At 38.5% G+C, this 16,691-nt stretch overlaps 2 protein-coding genes and 1 pseudogene across 4 annotated transcripts; 1 reads left to right on the top strand and 2 right to left on the bottom strand.

Moving 5' to 3' along the window:
* Window positions 1–140: 140 nt before the first annotated feature.
* LOC114456971 (uncharacterized) lies at window positions 141–258 on the bottom strand (annotated as a pseudogene).
* A 730-nt stretch (window positions 259–988) lies between these two features.
* gstz1 (glutathione S-transferase zeta 1) lies at window positions 989–12,104 on the top strand. 3 transcript variants are annotated; one of them, XM_028437981.1, is made up of 10 exons: window positions 989–1,170; window positions 1,490–1,541; window positions 1,639–1,706; window positions 4,853–4,933; window positions 5,014–5,139; window positions 5,682–5,757; window positions 5,860–5,912; window positions 5,988–6,037; window positions 6,212–6,345; window positions 12,092–12,104. In XM_028437981.1, the coding sequence occupies exons 1-9, from the start codon at window positions 1,141–1,143 to the stop codon at window positions 6,336–6,338; spliced, it is 663 nt and encodes a 220-aa protein (XP_028293782.1). In that variant the 5' UTR covers window positions 989–1,140; the 3' UTR covers window positions 6,339–6,345; window positions 12,092–12,104. The 3 variants fall into 3 exon arrangements, with proteins under 3 accessions (XP_028293782.1, XP_028293781.1, XP_028293783.1); XM_028437980.1 differs by lacking the exon at window positions 12,092–12,104 and having other exon boundaries at window positions 6,212–6,386; XM_028437982.1 differs by lacking the exons at window positions 989–1,170; window positions 12,092–12,104 and adding an exon at window positions 1,178–1,395 and having other exon boundaries at window positions 6,212–6,386.
* Window positions 6,526–14,725, bottom strand: LOC114455881 (acyl-CoA-binding domain-containing protein 5). The gene is given in 14 exon segments (XM_028437180.1): window positions 6,526–6,623; window positions 6,626–6,730; window positions 8,121–8,218; window positions 8,367–8,421; window positions 9,337–9,428; window positions 9,504–9,700; window positions 9,765–9,952; window positions 10,030–10,158; window positions 10,682–10,859; window positions 11,481–11,585; window positions 11,657–11,776; window positions 12,376–12,481; window positions 14,424–14,594; window positions 14,664–14,725. Coding segments are annotated over 14 exon segments (1,704 nt in total).
* Between the last annotated feature and the right edge of the window lie 1,966 nt (window positions 14,726–16,691).

Genomic DNA, 16,691 nt, shown 5'->3' with positions numbered 1-16,691 from the left:
TGATTGACTGATTGATTGATACTGCCATAGTGTGCCATCAACCACCACCAACACTCACACACTACATTCATACTAGGCAATGTGGGTGAAGTATCTTGCCCAAGGACACAATGACAGACACCACTGGGGTGACTGTCACCCCACTGTGGTTCCAGGAATTCTCAATGGTCTCCCATCCAACTACTAACCAGGCCCAGACCTGCTTAGCTTCCAAGATCTAACGAGATTGGGCAATGACAGGCTGGTATGGCCATATGAGTTTTTTTTTAAAATTTGGTCTAACACCGCTCTCCCTTTTTATATCCTCCCTATAATAAAATGTTTCTTACCCTTCCTTAGGGAGGGCTGGTGATGGTCACAATTATGCAATAAAATAAGTTAATTTATTTCATTGCAAAAAAAAAAAAAAAAAAAAAAAAAATGCATTGCTGTCACAAAATGATTGCACTTCTTGTAGTGTTGACCTTTGACAGCATGTGCAGACAAGGAAAAAAAAAAAGAAATGTATATGTATTTTTTTTAGCCGGAATGGGCTTCAATATAAGCAGCAGAGTTTATCAAGTTAAAACTTCAGCTCAAGGGCTGTTTCTGAAATCATGTAGGCTTAAAGAAAATACATAATACATATGATAAAATATATATTAATTCCTTTCCTTTTTTTCTCAGGTGATCAAGGCCTATTTTAAAACTGTGTTTTAATCAACCTAAAATGTCCAAATTATTTTAATGCATTTAGACTTTAGTAAAGTTTTCCAGTTTTGCTGATAAATGTTTGTTTATTCAATTATTTTTCTCTGCCTTTGTTTGAAATAGTTAAAAAATAAACAAAATGTTCTATAAAGCAGGAGAAAATAATACATGTATAATATTGATGTCCCCCCCCCATGGTTAAAACACATACTGATTAGTTAAGGGGGTTGGATTGGGCCTGGGACGATTTTTGACGGTCTGAGGCGTAAAGCCAAAAACTGTACCTGGCAACCCGGCTTACAAACCGGAAGTTGTGCAATATGTGGCGAGCTCGAGCTGCGTCGGTTCTTCTTCACTCAAAAACAAAGCGGTGTCAGTGATGCTCAGTTGTTAAACGTCCAAGCAGGCATGATGGGCGCATGCGCAGCCGCGTACACTTAAAAACCAGCCATGCACGTCTCTTTTGCTTGCCTCACTAAGGTACTGCTATAATAACATGTGGTGGGGGTGGGATCTGCTTAATGTGAACCATATGCAGTCCAAATAGTGCTGAGTCATGTTCCAAAGGGTGGGAGTCATTCAAAGAGTCCATCCCATTGGCTGCTGTAGATCTATGAGACTTTGTAGAGAGACCAAAGTTAGGTATTCACAGAAATACAGAATCAAAGTAAAGTATAGCTGAGAGCCATGACATCACAAACTAAGGTGAACTCCAGAGCTGGATTTATGTGTGTGAAGAATAATCTGTCAGTTTTCTAAGATCATCATCAATGTCTTGATTTTTGTTGTCTTTGTTCAGCCCATCCTTCACAGTTACTTCAGAAGCTCCTGCTCCTGGAGAGTCCGCATTGGTGAGTCACTTTACCACAAGTTCACTGGTTTTTTTTTTAATTTAATTTTATTTTTTCCATTCTACTAATAATAATTTGCTCTTTTCCCCTGTATCAGCGTTTGCTCTCAAAGGTATCGACTATGACCAAGTTCCAGTCAATCTGATCAAGGACGGAGGTTTGCAGGTACAGTTTACACAATGACTATGTTTTATTTAAAAACAGAAATGTGTCTGAGTTAATGTAGTGAACATTATAAAACAGATTTACTGTTGTAGTGCAGCTTAGACACGTCAAACACATTTTAGTTCAGGGGCCAAATACGGAGCAGTTTGATGGCGAGTGGGCCCCAGACTTTACGCAGGAACATTTCATACATTTGTTTTCGCCCTAGTTTGCACTTCTACCTATACGTAAAATACAAATTATGTAACAAACTGACAATATCCAAGCAATAAGTGATAGATATCAGTCCCAACGGGATCTTAACTTTATGTTTCCTAGATTTTGTGACCAATTTCTGTTTAATAAAGGGAAATATTATGTAATAATTTTGTGGAAAATTGAAGGTTTTTAGTTTTAGTTTTTTGACTTCAATCTGCGAGTCCATGCAAATTATTGTTGAGTTTTATTTACACAATGATTTTTGTTTTCTCTGTCGTTTTTTAATTTCTCCTGCGGGCCGAATTGGATGCTCTAAAGGGCCGGATTTGGCCCCCGGGCCATGAGTTTGACACAGGTTGTATTTGATCGACTGTCAGCTATGCTGCGTCTTAATTTGAAGGCCATGGTTTATAATTAAGACCCACGGGTTATTAAATAAGATGATAAAATAACATGATGAAGAACCAATGTTCATTCTACAGCTTACAGTCATTTATATTCATGTATATGTTAATACAAAGCAATTAACATTACCTTGTCATTATGGCCACCTATATAATAGTATGTAGTTCCTCTGTAGCTTCATAAACAGCCCTGGTCTGTCAAATAGGAAATGTGTTGCTGAAGTGTGCTGTGGTATTTGGTACCAAGTGGATAGCAGCAGACCCTTTAAGCCAGGGGTGTCAATCTCATTTTAGTTCAGGGGCCAAATATGGACCAGTTAGACCTGAAGTGGGTCCTAGACTTTAGGTGTCGGGGGGGTGGGGGGGGGGGGGGTAAACTTTAACATTATTGTGCCTTAGTTTTCAATGTCACTTAAATTCTTGATTTTGTTACTGATTTTTGTGTGATTTAGAGGAATTTTGTGCAATTGCTTGTACATTTAATTACAGATTTGTAATTAAAAGTGACTGCATTCATGTGAGATAAACAAAGAAAAACTGCAAGGCCCTAAAAATATTGTGGAGTTGCTGAATTTGAGATATGTACAACTGCTTTTTTTTTTTTTTTGGTAATTTATGCAATAATTGTAAATAATTGTTTTCTCTATCGTTTTTCCTTTCTCCTGCGGGCCCAAATGGATGCTCTAAAGGGCCGGATTTGGCCCCCGGGCCTTGAATTTGACACGTGCTTCCTTAAAGGGCCCATGTTAAGCTAAATCGACTTTTACAAAAGTGTTTTTTTCATTGATTCCCTCAATCGTTAGAGGGTGATTTGCTCCTTCCTTACTGCAGGGCGAGCACAAACACCTCGCTACAATTTATTTTCCCACTTTGATGACGAATTTGACGCAGCACTGAGCTGGAGAAGCCGCGCCTCCAGGAAGCTCTCTACCGTGATTGACATGTAAACAGACACGCCCACGAAGGTGAGCATTTCAGCGTCCTTCGCGCAGTGCTGTGTATGTATTTTCTACAGTCTATGTATGTACCGGCGAACGCCCCGCCCCCCACGCTCTGTCTCGTGTTTATAAAGCAGCGTGAGCTCGGTTACGGAGTAGGTGGGAGGAGGGCGGGCCGTCCTCTGGCCCGACATCACCGTGCGGGGAGGAGGAAGTCTGTGTCCCGTCTATAGACACGCCCACTCATGAATATGCATACATAGGACGCAAATCAGTCTGTTTGTGTAGAGTTGCTCAGAAAGTGACTTTTCAGAGGCTAAAACTCTGGAAAACAGGCGAGTTTGGGAAAATAAACCTCAAATACTATGTTTTTGAGGTTCTTAGAACAAATGGAGATGGTGAAAAAATAGCATAACATGGGATCTTTAAGTCCTATAAGTTGCGAGCCTTACATGGAGTTAACAGATCCTATGAGAACAGATGAGATTATTATTCACATTTTTTCCATTGACATGGATTACAACAAAACTCAGTACGCACAATTTAACACTCAATGATATACATCAACATTGACAGAACTACATTAATCAGACATTCAGGACGACATAAAATTGCATTCAAATGTTTGCATATTAAAAGGATTAGTACTGTACCAACCCTATGGTAATATAAGTCAAATTAGCTATGAAACTAAAGTGTGTTAATTTGTGTTAATAAAAGCTTTAGAAAAAGATTTACAAAATAACATTTTTTGTTTTGACTACAATATTGTGCAACTCCTATTAAAGACTGTGTAAAGCAAATTCTGACATTTTCTTCTAAACACATTAAATAGGCCATAAATGTCTTCCTTAAAACATGTACAAAGCCATTCAACCCTTTATAATGTAATTGTGGAGCAAGGCTTCACAAACTGTGTTTCCAATTTCTGTGTTCAGGATTTAATGGGCGGGTCAGAAATCAGGGCCGCGTTACGTAACGGAGCCATCATTAGCATAAAAACGACCTCAGTTCAGCCCCTAGCCGAAAACAAACCACATGTTCAACCTCAGGGGAATTAAATGCGTCCACTGGGGCCACATTTTCTGAGAAATGAGCACGTTTATGCACCGCAATTTTGTTTTTCGCCTCTAGCGGGTGCAGTTTTGACTCTACCCGGGAGGGATGCATACACTCGGACTCGAGCGGAGCAGACCTTTCCACTGATACCTCGTTCGGAAGCACCATCGTCGCTGGAGCCGCTTTCACGTTGCTCTCTCCCATAGACACAGTAAAGACATGGGCGTGGTTCCAGCGCCTCTAACTGACACGCCCCCAGCGTCTCAGAGCAGCGAGAAGTGCTTGTTTTTCCATGATTTTAAGACCTAATTTTATATACTTGGCCATTTTTTTTTCATCTTTCAAATGTGGCTCAGTGGTCAATGAAACATGTTTCTGTGGTGTGACAAACTCATAACATGAATTTATTTCTGCTTTACACAAACTGTAAACACCGGTTAATATAGACACAGAAGATGGTTTACATCTATAATACATACATACTATAAGGAGTCATTGTTAGTTAAGTGATGGTAGCATTAAAGGACAGTGTTCCTCTTTCTTGCAGCATACTGAGCAGTACAAAGCAGTGAACCCCATGCAACAGGTGCCTGCGTTGCAAATAGATGGACTCACCCTCTCTCAGTCGGTAAGTTTGTATTGTGCGTCTGTTTAGTAGGCTCTTACTCACCAAATGTAGCAACCTTAAGGATGTTTCTGCACACACAGCTGGCAATGATAGAGTACATTGATGAAACCAGGCCAGGACCTCGTCTTCTCCCCGACGACCCTAAAGAACGTGCCCAGGTTCGGATGATCAGTGATCTTATTGCATCTGGAATTCAACCTCTGCAGGTGAGAGAGAGAGAGAGAGACACAAGAGAATCTGTTAACACATGGATGTCAAACTCATTTTAGTTCAGGGGCCAAATAAGGGCCAGCTTGATCTCAAGTGGGCCACAGATTTTAAGAGAGAAAAATAACTATTTTAACATTATTGTGCCCTAGTGTTTAACAATAAGTCTCTGTCGAATATCCACTTAAAAAATTCTTGATTTTTGTGTAATTTAGCTGAATAGTTTGTAAGAAATTGCAAGATTTATGGAAAACTTGAGTTCTATCCACAATTTGCAAATAAAAATGACTGCATTCATGTGATACAAAAGAAAACGACAAGCCCCTAAAAATATTGCAGTTTCATAAAATTGGTGAATTTGATTAATGACAACTGGATCATTTACACAGTAATTCATGCAATGTCATTTTTATTGTCTCATGCAGGCCTAATTGGATGCCCTAAAGGGCCGGATTATGCCCCTGGGCCTAGAGTTTGACACGTGTGTTAACATATGAGATAAATGGTTAAATGAAAAGGTAAAATATTAAATACATTCTAGAATTTGTACGTGATCCAAAAATGTGGAACAGACAAAGTGCAGTGGGCTCAGCACTTCATCAGTCGTGGCTTTGAAGGTCAGGAGAAGTTCATTTCATTTCATTACGCATGCAATACCAATGCATTTCAACCATGCTGTTGTCACAAGAGACATATACACATTTATTTTTCCTCTCTAGGTCTTGAGCAAATTTTAAAACAAACTGCAGGCAAATACTGTGTTGGTGATGAGGTGAGAACTTAATGCAAAGTATCAATGATTGACACACAGCCAAGTCTCACTACATGTATATTTTGTTTGTTTTAGATTTCCATGGCTGATATTTGTCTGGTCCCGCAAGTGTATAATGCAGAAAGGTGTGTGGCAAAAAAAAAAAAAAAAGCACTAACATTTGAAAGATAAAAAATGTTTATTAAGATACAAAATTACATACATAGTTTATTAAAAGCAGTTCATTTTCACATTGTCAGCTTAAAATGTGATTAAATTGCTTGTGATATGTTAAGTGCCTTCATTGCTAACACTTGCAGGTTTAAAGTGGACATGGAGAAGTATCCCACCATCAAAATGATAAATCAAACCTTGGTTGAGGTCGAAGCCTTCAGAGCAAGTCATCCATCCTGCCAACCAGACACCCCTGATGATCTGCGTGCATGAAAAAGCCGTTTTGCTTTTGTACAGTGTTGAATAAAAAGGGGAAATCTTTTCAGCTCAGTTATTTTAAAAGGCACTTAAGAGTTTGAATGTTATTTATAATGCGCAACTAATGGCCGGCTGTGTTGCTACGCAACCCAAGCCTTTAAATTTTTTTTTTATATATATATATATTTTCCTTTGTGAAACGTCACTTATCTCTGGGAATGTCCACTTTGCATTTAATAGTGTCATTGTAAAAGCTGCCACAACAGTCTGAACCCCCAAACACGAGCACCGTGCACTGGATCTGTCCCGCACCGTCATCATGGTGCAGCTCACATTTATCATGCTGTGTCCAGCACGAGGCTTCAGGCAAAGCAGCGGCGAGACCACAGCGCTCCACGTGTTAGTGTCTGAGGACACAGCACCATCATCTATTACAATCTGCTTCACTCGTTTATGTTTACTGAACAAGATGGATCACTAATTATATTAATGTTTAAAGGGTACCTGTAGGAAAAACGTGTTTTAATGTATTAGCCCAAAAAAAAAAACAAACAATTTTCTGCTGTTGGGCATCAAGTATATAGAGTCGCCATTTTGGACAGGATATGATTCAATTCAACTTTATTTGTATAGCGCAAATTACAGCAAAGTCATCTCAATGCGCTTATCAAAATAAAAAATTCTTAAGAAAAAACCCAACAAGATCCACATGAACAAGCATTTAGCGACAGTGGGAAGAAACAGTTTGTTGGTTCTTGATAGCTGTTGCTAGGCAACAGTGTTCCACTGGGCTAAAGTTTCTGAACAATGGCGTAGTGTAAAGCTAATGGTTGCTAGACCAACGAGAGAAAAAAACCCACAAAAACATTTCTTTAGCGTCTAAGCCAAGTAACGACACTAAGTCAGAGTTACCCAGACGTTGGCTCTATAATATTAGTACGGGATACACAGTTAAAATGTTTGCGTTCGGCCGAAATTCAATGATATAATAGGACCGTGTCAAACCGAGCTGCCATGAGGGGAATCTGCAGGCTAAGCTAATGGTCCAAGCTAATGGGCATGAAGCCAAAGTTACATCTGAAATCAGACGTGGTCACGACAGAATTTCTTCACAGAAAATTTCAATGCAGCTTGTAAACGTATTTGTTCAGAACATGACTACGTTTCTGCTTACATGGGCGGGTGTCATGGCACTAACAGCACCCACCCACCAGATTGTTCCCTCTTACTTCCTTGTGGCTAAATGATGAGCCGTTACGCCGCATCCTCCCGTCCATGAACAGATATCCTTTCACGCAGTTTTCATCACAGTTGCTAGCCATATTTGTGCACTTCCAACACCCAACCATACAGCCTCATTTCTGCTGGTAACAGCTCTGTCCGTGAGGCTAATTCTGCATACGTCAGTGCACACAAGAAGCAGGTAGTTTATCACTAAAGTAGAGGTTACACACGGCTGCTTAGAGCTAACAGAAAAACTACACTTCCCACAATGTTGACACCTATCGTGCCTCTACCTCCCACAGTACACCAGTTATTTAAAGTGACAGGCTGGGCCAATGTACGCAAGTGCGTCATATCCTGTCCAAAATGGCGGCTCTCCATAGTTGACGCTTGACGGTATAAAATCGGTTCAAAAAGTCCTTTTAATGTCTTTTTTTTTTTTTATAAAAAGGTGCACAGTTGTTTATTGGTAATACACTTAACACATTGTTACATTTTCTCTACAGGTACCTTTTAAAGTTAATGCATGGCTTTATTTGGCAGTATTGTTAGGATCACTGATCACTCACCCACCAATGTTAAAAACATGAACATCCTGCAGGGCTCCAACCGCACTGCAACCTCCGCTGATTACAATCCTGTTGTCTGAAACTGGGAGGGCTGCATGAAACCTATTCAGTCACACCAAAGGGTTTGAGCATCAACTTAAATCCATGCAGCATGTTCAAATGACGTGTGTTGATCTGATTCCTAAACTAAAAATACCACCAGATGGCTCCATCAGTGACATTTATCTGAGTTGATTAGCTGTGTACTCACCCTCGAGGCAATGGTGGCATGTTGGCACACTTCACAGCTGTGTATTCCATGTATCCTTCACTCAGAGAGGAAAAGTTAGACTTAAGCACTGAACCTGATGCTACATCATCAATACACGCTGCCTAAGGCTGAGTCTGAATAGTCCCTACCATCTACTTTTCCTTAATCCCATGGATGACATCACAGGGTTAAGGAAACTACCTAAAGGAGTTAGATTAAGGCCATCACGTTGTTTTGACAATCAGACGCACTTCAACTAGCTGGCGTAATAATGAAGGTTAGTGATGGTGAATAAAAAAAAAATACGCATTTACAAAAATGGGCTACTGAAAGCGCATTTATAACACTTTCCACTGATATAATCCCAAATATCACAAGATTTGAATGTAAATCAAAGGAAAAGAGCTTACGAGGCACAAAAGTGAGACTAAAAGAACATCCCATTGAGAATGGTTGCAGACACAAAACATTAATCCAAAATAAGTAGGATTTTATGAAAGATATAGGCCTACATAATGTTGTAGGCATACACATACAAACACAAATCATTCCTAGGTGAACGAAATATGTTGAATTAAACAATGTGCCTAAAAATGTCTGAGCTATTTTTTTTTTTTTTTTTGACTGATAGAGTGCTCTGTTTTATGTCAGTTATAATCTGATAACATGGCTTGCATATCAAAAAATCAGTTTTAGATTCTTTAAAGTGGTCCAAGGCATATTATTGCATTGGTAACTTAAATAATCTGCTTCCTTTTTCAGTCTTTGTGAGTTTCCGTGAACACTCTGATGAGTGGGTCCCTTTAAATGTTGTTGTCACCCCAAGGAATTATGGAGCAGCATTTATCTCGTCTCCTTTGGTAAAGGGTGCATCAGTGTTTCCTAGGCTAAAGGAGGTTATAAAGGAAGCTTTGAGAAAGGAAAGGAGATAGGAGGGACTCTTCAGATGCACTTTAAGTCTTGGTCTTACCGAGATCTAAAACATGGATGTCGTTAAGGTAAGTTGCAGTCTTCCGTCCACCAAAGATCACCAACCTGTGAGAGAGAAGTGTAGCCGAGTGCCTGTTTGAAACAAGCGTGGTCACTTTTTGTGATGAATGGCAGAGAAGTGGCTCATAAAAAGACTAAAATACAGACCCAAATCGAGGCAGAGGTTTGTCTCCTTCCACAATGGGCTGATACCACATCTCAAACTCTGGGTTGAAGATGTAAAGAGTATTACTGCAAGATTTCTCTACCTTTGAGTGACTTGGCTGAACTCCACCAAAAACAAAAAGCTCTTTCTTATAAAAGACAGCAGAGTGGTGCGCCAGATTAGGAACCCTTCCTTTAGCCTGTAGAACAGAACACGGGTAAAAACAGAGCGACACCATCTCAGCATGAATGAGACAAACCCACAGTGACAATCCTCCACTTCCATGTCAGAGTATTGAGGATGTGGAGCCTGCTGGGGTCCTGACCGTCCCTCCGGCCTCCATAAACATAGATTTCTTTAGAGTCTGGGTCAAAGGTCGCAGTGTGTCCGCTAGCACACAGTGGAACAGGTTCGGGAGCAGAGCAGCTCAAAGGGAACCAGAAGTCGTTTTCTGAGACGAGAAGATGATTTAGTGTAAAGCTGCACCTGGTGGTCTTGGTCAATTCAACGACTCAAAACTCGACTGACCCAGCTCCAGCTTCCACAGCGAGTCCTGGCAGTAGTTTTGGTCGGAGGTTTCTCCTCCAATGAGGACGGCCGTGTCGGGGTCACTCAGACACACAGTGTGGCTCCATCTTTTGGACGGGCACACTGAAACTATAACAGCCCACGTCAAACTAACTTATCAAGACATAAGCTAGAGCTGGGTGATATGAGATTCAAGATAGTTTTTTTTTTATTTTGGGGATATGAAAAATTACAATCTCGTCTATATCGATACGTATTTTTGATAGCTTATTTTGTTTTAAAATACTTGTTTTAGGATTTGCAGCTTTCACTCTCTCAGAATAGCATAAAAAGCACAGTTTGATGGATTTCTGAGTACGTTCTAACAAAGACCTTCCCCTAAACAAGCCACACGTGCTGTCCCTTAGAGGAGAAAAAAAAACTAAAGTGGCACATATTGTACTGCTGTTTATTAAAGAAAGTGCCTGTGTGGCATTTTTCTCATCAAATTTAACCCAGAATTGTCTGTTTGGTCAGACTTCATTTGAAATAAAAAATATCAAGATTAATATTGTGACTCAATACCTTGGGGAAAAATAGTGAGACATGAGTTGTGTCCATATCGCCCAGCCCTAACATAAGCACATTAGCTGTGAAGTGTTCTGGTTCAGACCTTCTCTGCTCTCATCCTTTATTATTGCCACTAGTTTTTCTTGGCTGTTCAACCTGGACAGTCTACGTTTCTTTGGAGTCGAAGCTTGGTCCATTTCTTCTGGAAGTCTGTCCATGTCCTCAGGGCTCCACGTCAGGTGGCCTCGCCTACTGATGACGGTACGCCGCGGGGTTTTGTCCTTCCAATCACACAGAGCCATGGGTTGGGGTCAATTCTAATTGAATAGTTGTAATTGAGTTCAGATAATTGACTTAAAAAAAAAAAGTCAAATTACTTTAACGCAAAACTCGGGAACCATGTTACAGTTTTACATCTTTGTATTTAATTATTAAAATATGTTTCATAAAGCTCTTTTACATTTTACCATTTAAAAGACACATGAAATTGAGGGGTTTACTGAGAGAAAAAAAGGCTCAGACGCCCACATCAAAAATATTAAAAACTAATATTTTCATTTATTAAGAATTTTAACAAGGTAACCAATAGATAGGAATGAAATTAGATGATAGATATTTGTTTTTAGTGTATTTTACAGCTAATTTTGAATCATTTATTATCAGAGATGCAAATACAAAGGGAAGGTTAACTTTTATTAGGTTATTTATTTTAGGTTCAGTAACTGTAATTTTTTGTAATTGACTTTCTGGGGATAAAAACTAATAGTCATTTAATTGTAATTGGAAAAAAAATGCTGGTCACTTGCATCATAATTGAAAACTTAGTTGTAAGTGAAAAATGTAATTGACCCCAACCCTGCACACGGCATTTGATACAAATACATGTGACAATGGGCACTCACCGTAGGCCAAACTGGGATCTTATCTATTGGGATGTCACTGGTGTCAACCTTCACCTGGATCTCAGCATCAGTGTTTTCACCCAGGTTGGACACGTTGGACAAGCTCTGTGGGGATTTGCATCAACTGATTAATTGTAGGACTTTTAAAAAGCAGCGTTGTACATCTCCTTTCTCACCATTTCATGTAGAACACTGTGTTGTATCGTACTGGAGAGATCAGTCGCATTGTTCTGCCCCGGATACGCCAACCTCCTTTGAACTGAGGAAGTGCTGCTGATGACGCTGGAATTGATAACCTGCAGGTGATCAAAGGTGATTGCGTTAAACTGTCATGACTTCTAATCACATCCCCCACAAAACAATATCAGTTCAGTTGTATAAAGACATGGAGACAGTTTTTTGTGTCCCAAATTCAATTACTGCTATTGATGAAAAGATTGGATAGAATGTATTTTTAGATGAAATGAAAATGCAGACGCTACATCCTATCCTAACCAGAGAATTCATTTCAATTCAACTTTATTTATATCGCACAAAATACAACAGTCATCTGAAAGCACTGAACAAAATATAAAGCAAACACAGAGACTAAAATACTTTAATCAATGGAGGCAGAAAGTAAAAAACTTTTATATTTTATTAAAAATTGTATATAATAAGCAAAACTTGAAACGATAGAGATATATAGAGAGAGAGATAGAGAGATAGATATAGAGAGAGATATATAGAGAGAGAGATAGAGAGATAGATATATAGAGAGATATATATATATATATAGAGAGAGAGAGATAGATATAGATATAGATATATAAATAAACACTTTATTTACCACCTTTGCATTAGTCCCCTTTCAACAAAGTCTAAATTATGAACAGTCAGACAATGATCTTCATACTTCTCCACAAACTGTGAGTAAGATCTTCCCGTAAACTCCTTTCCTGCTTTTCTGGGCAGCAACAGTCACCATATCAGTGTTCCAGTTCCCTTCCCAGGTCAAACATCTACACAAAAAAAAAAAATAAATAAATCAGTTAAAATCAGTTAGCAAAGGTTGGCAGAACTCTTTCAAAATACTTTGTTTGCTTTGATATATTGGCTTTATTTACCCAAAGAAAAATCTAAATTATTTTAGTAGGTTGAATGAATGTGACTTAAACACTTTACAGCTTGATCTTCCAACCTCTAGTATGAAAGATCACCTAATATATCAGACACTGGTAACTAATCACAGCAGCGGTCGCAAAACTGTGCTTGTCTGATCTGAGGGCCACATTAAAGCTGATATCAGGAGTTTTTGAGAAATTTACGTTTATATATATATATGATTCTTTTGAAATGCAAAAAAATGCATAGCTAGTCTTTTACTATGTCTACTGCTGGTGGTCATTCATATACATTAATGTAGACAAGTCCCTCCCTCGTCCTATAGACCCCTATACAAATGGAAACGATTGCTGAGTGTGCCCAGCCAATGGGCTACGACTTCCTGTTTTTGAGACTGTCAATCAAAGTGAATGTGGAACTGTGCACGAAAACAAGGCCGCGCGTCACAACAGCAAACATGTAAATATGGTTTTGACTCTTACCTGACAAATAGACCTATATCAATGCAACCTCGTTTTATTCTGAGATGCGTGTGCAGAAAAGTAGAGGCGTGGCTTCTGGTAGATTGCAGAGGCAGTGGAGCTGTTGAGGGCGGGACATCGAGACGTTTTCTCAGAAACTCCAGATATCAGCTTTAAGGTTGGCTGACATTCATGTCAGCATTTAGAATAAAGACAAATCTGAGCATTAACACTGGAAAGAACAAAGGGTTTGGTCAATTTTTGTGCCAGTTTGTGTATTTTTGCTGCAGATTTGTATATGTGGGTTATTTTGTTTGATTTTTGGAATCAGTGTGTGTATTTGTTTTTGGGGGCCACCGGTTGCCAAGGGGGAACTTGATTAGTGACAAGTTGGGTCAGCTCAGAATTGATTTTTTTAAGTGCATTTCATTATTATTAATTAGATTAATATTTGACAAAGTGAATTTGTATAGTTTAGGATTTGTGTTTTAATTTGAAAAAGAATATTTCCTCAGTTTTTTGTTTTTTTTTTAATCAATTACTAGATATTTCAGGCGACCCCAAGGTTGAAAAACACCAAAGTACCCCTTTTATCCAAAATTTTGCTCAGAATACTGTGAAAAGAACTACACAGAACAATGATCCCCAAACGTTATTGCCCTATCTACCCTTTAGGTCATGTTATACATTATTTATTTATGTCTACAGGATCATCTAAACTCATTCCTGTGTCTCGTCCAACATTTTTATTCATTTATTTCTGACGTTTTGCTTGTTTCAGAATTTGAACTTCACCTTTTTGTATATTTTAAAGAGTTGTTCCACAAATTATTATTGATGGATGAGAAAAGAGAAGTCTGTTTGCATGTTACAAAAATAAAAAAATAAGTATAATGTTAAAGAATAAACTGACAAATGTTTCGGTGTACCCCCTGAGAAGTGTTCAAGGACCCCTAGGGGTACACGTACCCTAGTTTGGGAACCACTGCTAGAGCATATTTATGGAATGAATGAGTGATAACGCCTTTTAAATATTTTCCTTTTGTAATTAAGTGGAATGAAACCATATTTAGTGCCTCCTGAATAGATTTATTTCTGGTCATCTCCCTCCTGATGTGGAACCACTGAGCCTTGTATTTTCAATTCAAATCAAAATCATTTCCATCATCATTACGAGTATACATACATACTAAAAATACATGTTTTTATTTGTTAATTTTTCACACACTCTCAAGTATCCCCTGTTGTGTCATCGCATACCCCCAAGGGTACACATACCCCCATTTGAGAAACACTACAGGCTGTAGTCTGCTTTTGGAAATGTAACATTATTAAGACAAGGATTTAAATCTGAATGAGACTAAATCAGCATGAGTACCTCACTGCAGAGGACAGAGTCCCTATTCTCTGGGTCGGCAGGTCTGCACTGACCAGGACCTCCACGGAGATGGAGGAGTCACAGCTCTCCCATTCTCCCAGACTGAAGATCACCAGCTGCTGGGGCAGTGGCAGAGGGACGTGAACCTGGAAGCGGCTCCGGTTGGACCTGCTACAGTGGGACAGAGTTTCTCTCTACATGTGAGAAAGTCATAGAGAGTTGAACTGATAACAACATCACCTGCTGAACTGTCGCGGCGCGTCACGCAGAGACCAGAGGACGTAGAAGTTCAACCTTCCCATGTTTCTCCAAAACCAAAGCTTCAACCACCATCAATCAGTCTGTGGACCTGGAGCTGGACCAGTAAACCTTTACCAGTCACACTTCAAGGCCAGAGTAAACACACCTGAATCCAAGGCTTAATAATGAGGCCCCGCCCACACACAGGTGAGATGATAAGGTGAGGTGAAGCAGAGCAAAAAGGATTAGGCTTAAAATGTAGAAAGTGTTTGTACAGTTGCCATACGGACAACCTCCACTTCTATTGGCACGGTTACCGATGTACACGTACGTAGCGTCTTAGGGTTAAATTTAGGGTAGGGGTTAGGTTTGAACCCAATATTGCAACAATTTTTAGGGTTAAATTTAGGTTTATGGTAAAGTTTAGTCTTAGTCACGTGACCTAAACTGGCGCTGCGTACGAATAGAATGTTGGTATATCGATACGGATAGCCACTGCCAAAAGCGTATATGGGTAATTCATAACAGAAAGTGTCTATTTGTACAGTTGCCGTACAGACAACCCCCGGTGCTATTGGTACGTTTACCGAAGTACATATACGTAGCGTCCCAGGGTTATGGTTAGGGTTATGGTTAGGTTTAGGTTTAAGGTTAAGTTTAGTCTTAGTCACGCGACCTAAACTGACCAATGACCTCATCACGTGACATAAACTGGCCACGTACGGATAGAATGTTGGTATATTGATACGGCAACCGTACGGATTGCCACTGACTTTATAATATTAGCATAGGCGGAGTTTGAGATCCTTGAACTTGTAAATGTTTTATTGAAATCTTCTTAATTTGTGTTTCTGACTTGTTTTGGAAAATTAACATGTTTTGTGACATTCCTTCACTTTCATATGTATTGTTTTTGTTTTTACATGTTCAAAGATTAAAAAAAAAAAATAATAATAATCTAATTTAAAAAAGCAAAAAAAAAAAAAATGTAAAAAATGTTTAAAGCTGGAATATGTTTTCTTTTTTTTTTTTAATCTTGACAATTCTTTATGGGGTTCACTTTGTCACCTTACTGAAATGTGTTATATTAACATCCAAATAATTGAATTTGTTGTTGTGTGTTTATTCATTTTTTTTTTTTTTTGTATGTGCTTATTGCTTTATTGCTATCTAGCCATGTGAAAAACACAGCACACAATATAAACTCCTTCGATCTGCTGTAGATTGTTCATGTTTGAACTGAAAACATCAGTTTCATAATCCCAGCTTCTAAAAGTGTCTTACTGCGTTGCCACAACATAATGGATCTGTGTGGTCAGACATATTACATCTTTTATACCTTTATACGTTTTTACCTTTATGTAAAAACTGCAGTAAAGCGGTCAATGTATCATTAAACATCATATTTTGTTCGGAAACACTTAAATCGTTTTCCTTTCAATTCTGGTGCAACTTTTAGGCTTTTCTAACCAGGTGATTAGAGATTAAAAAAAACACCTAATAAGTATTAACTAAGTAATATTTCTCTATGGCCAACCATGAAAATAGGTCTTTTAGCCTAAATTTTAAATGTATTTATTTGTTATTGTCTATTAGGGAAGTAGATAATACATTAGTCTATTTGCCCTAAAATATCATGTAATATTTTTTAAAAAGTATGCTTTTTTTTTTTACATATAGAATATTAACACCCTCTCATAAAAAGGCAAAACATTCTCCCAAATATCAGAAGTTACCAGATATTTTTAATATTAAGGGTGTAAGAAAAAAAAACAATTGATTCAGCCATATATCGCAATATTTCACCGCACGATTATCGTATCGATCCAAAAAATCTTTTTTTTTTACCAAAAAACAAAACCATTTAATTCCGCTAACTTTTGCAATGTGTGATTAGTTTGGCAATATATATTGTATTGTTTAGTATCGGGATATATCGTATCATGATCATCATGTATCGTCAGATTCATGGCAATGCACACCAGTGTTGGGGTCAATTACATTTTTCAGTTACAGTTACATTTTCAA

This window comes from Gouania willdenowi, chromosome 22 (assembly GCF_900634775.1).
Source record: "Gouania willdenowi chromosome 22, fGouWil2.1, whole genome shotgun sequence".
Lineage (NCBI taxonomy): Eukaryota > Metazoa > Chordata > Actinopteri > Blenniiformes > Gobiesocidae > Gouania > Gouania willdenowi.
Note: the sequence above shows the minus strand (reverse complement) of the source record. Positions and strands in the feature narration are given on the sequence as shown.

Bases quoted from the DNA above. Each gene is read 5' to 3' on its own strand.
- gstz1 (XM_028437981.1), top strand. From the start codon at position 1,141: ATGCACGTCTCTTTTGCTTGCCTCACTAAG. The intron at 1,707-4,852 runs GTACAGTTTACA...TCTTTCTTGCAG, and splicing joins TCAAGGACGGAGGTTTGCAG to CATACTGAGCAGTACAAAGC. The intron at 5,140-5,681 runs GTGAGAGAGAGA...AATACATTCTAG, and splicing joins CTGGAATTCAACCTCTGCAG to AATTTGTACGTGATCCAAAA.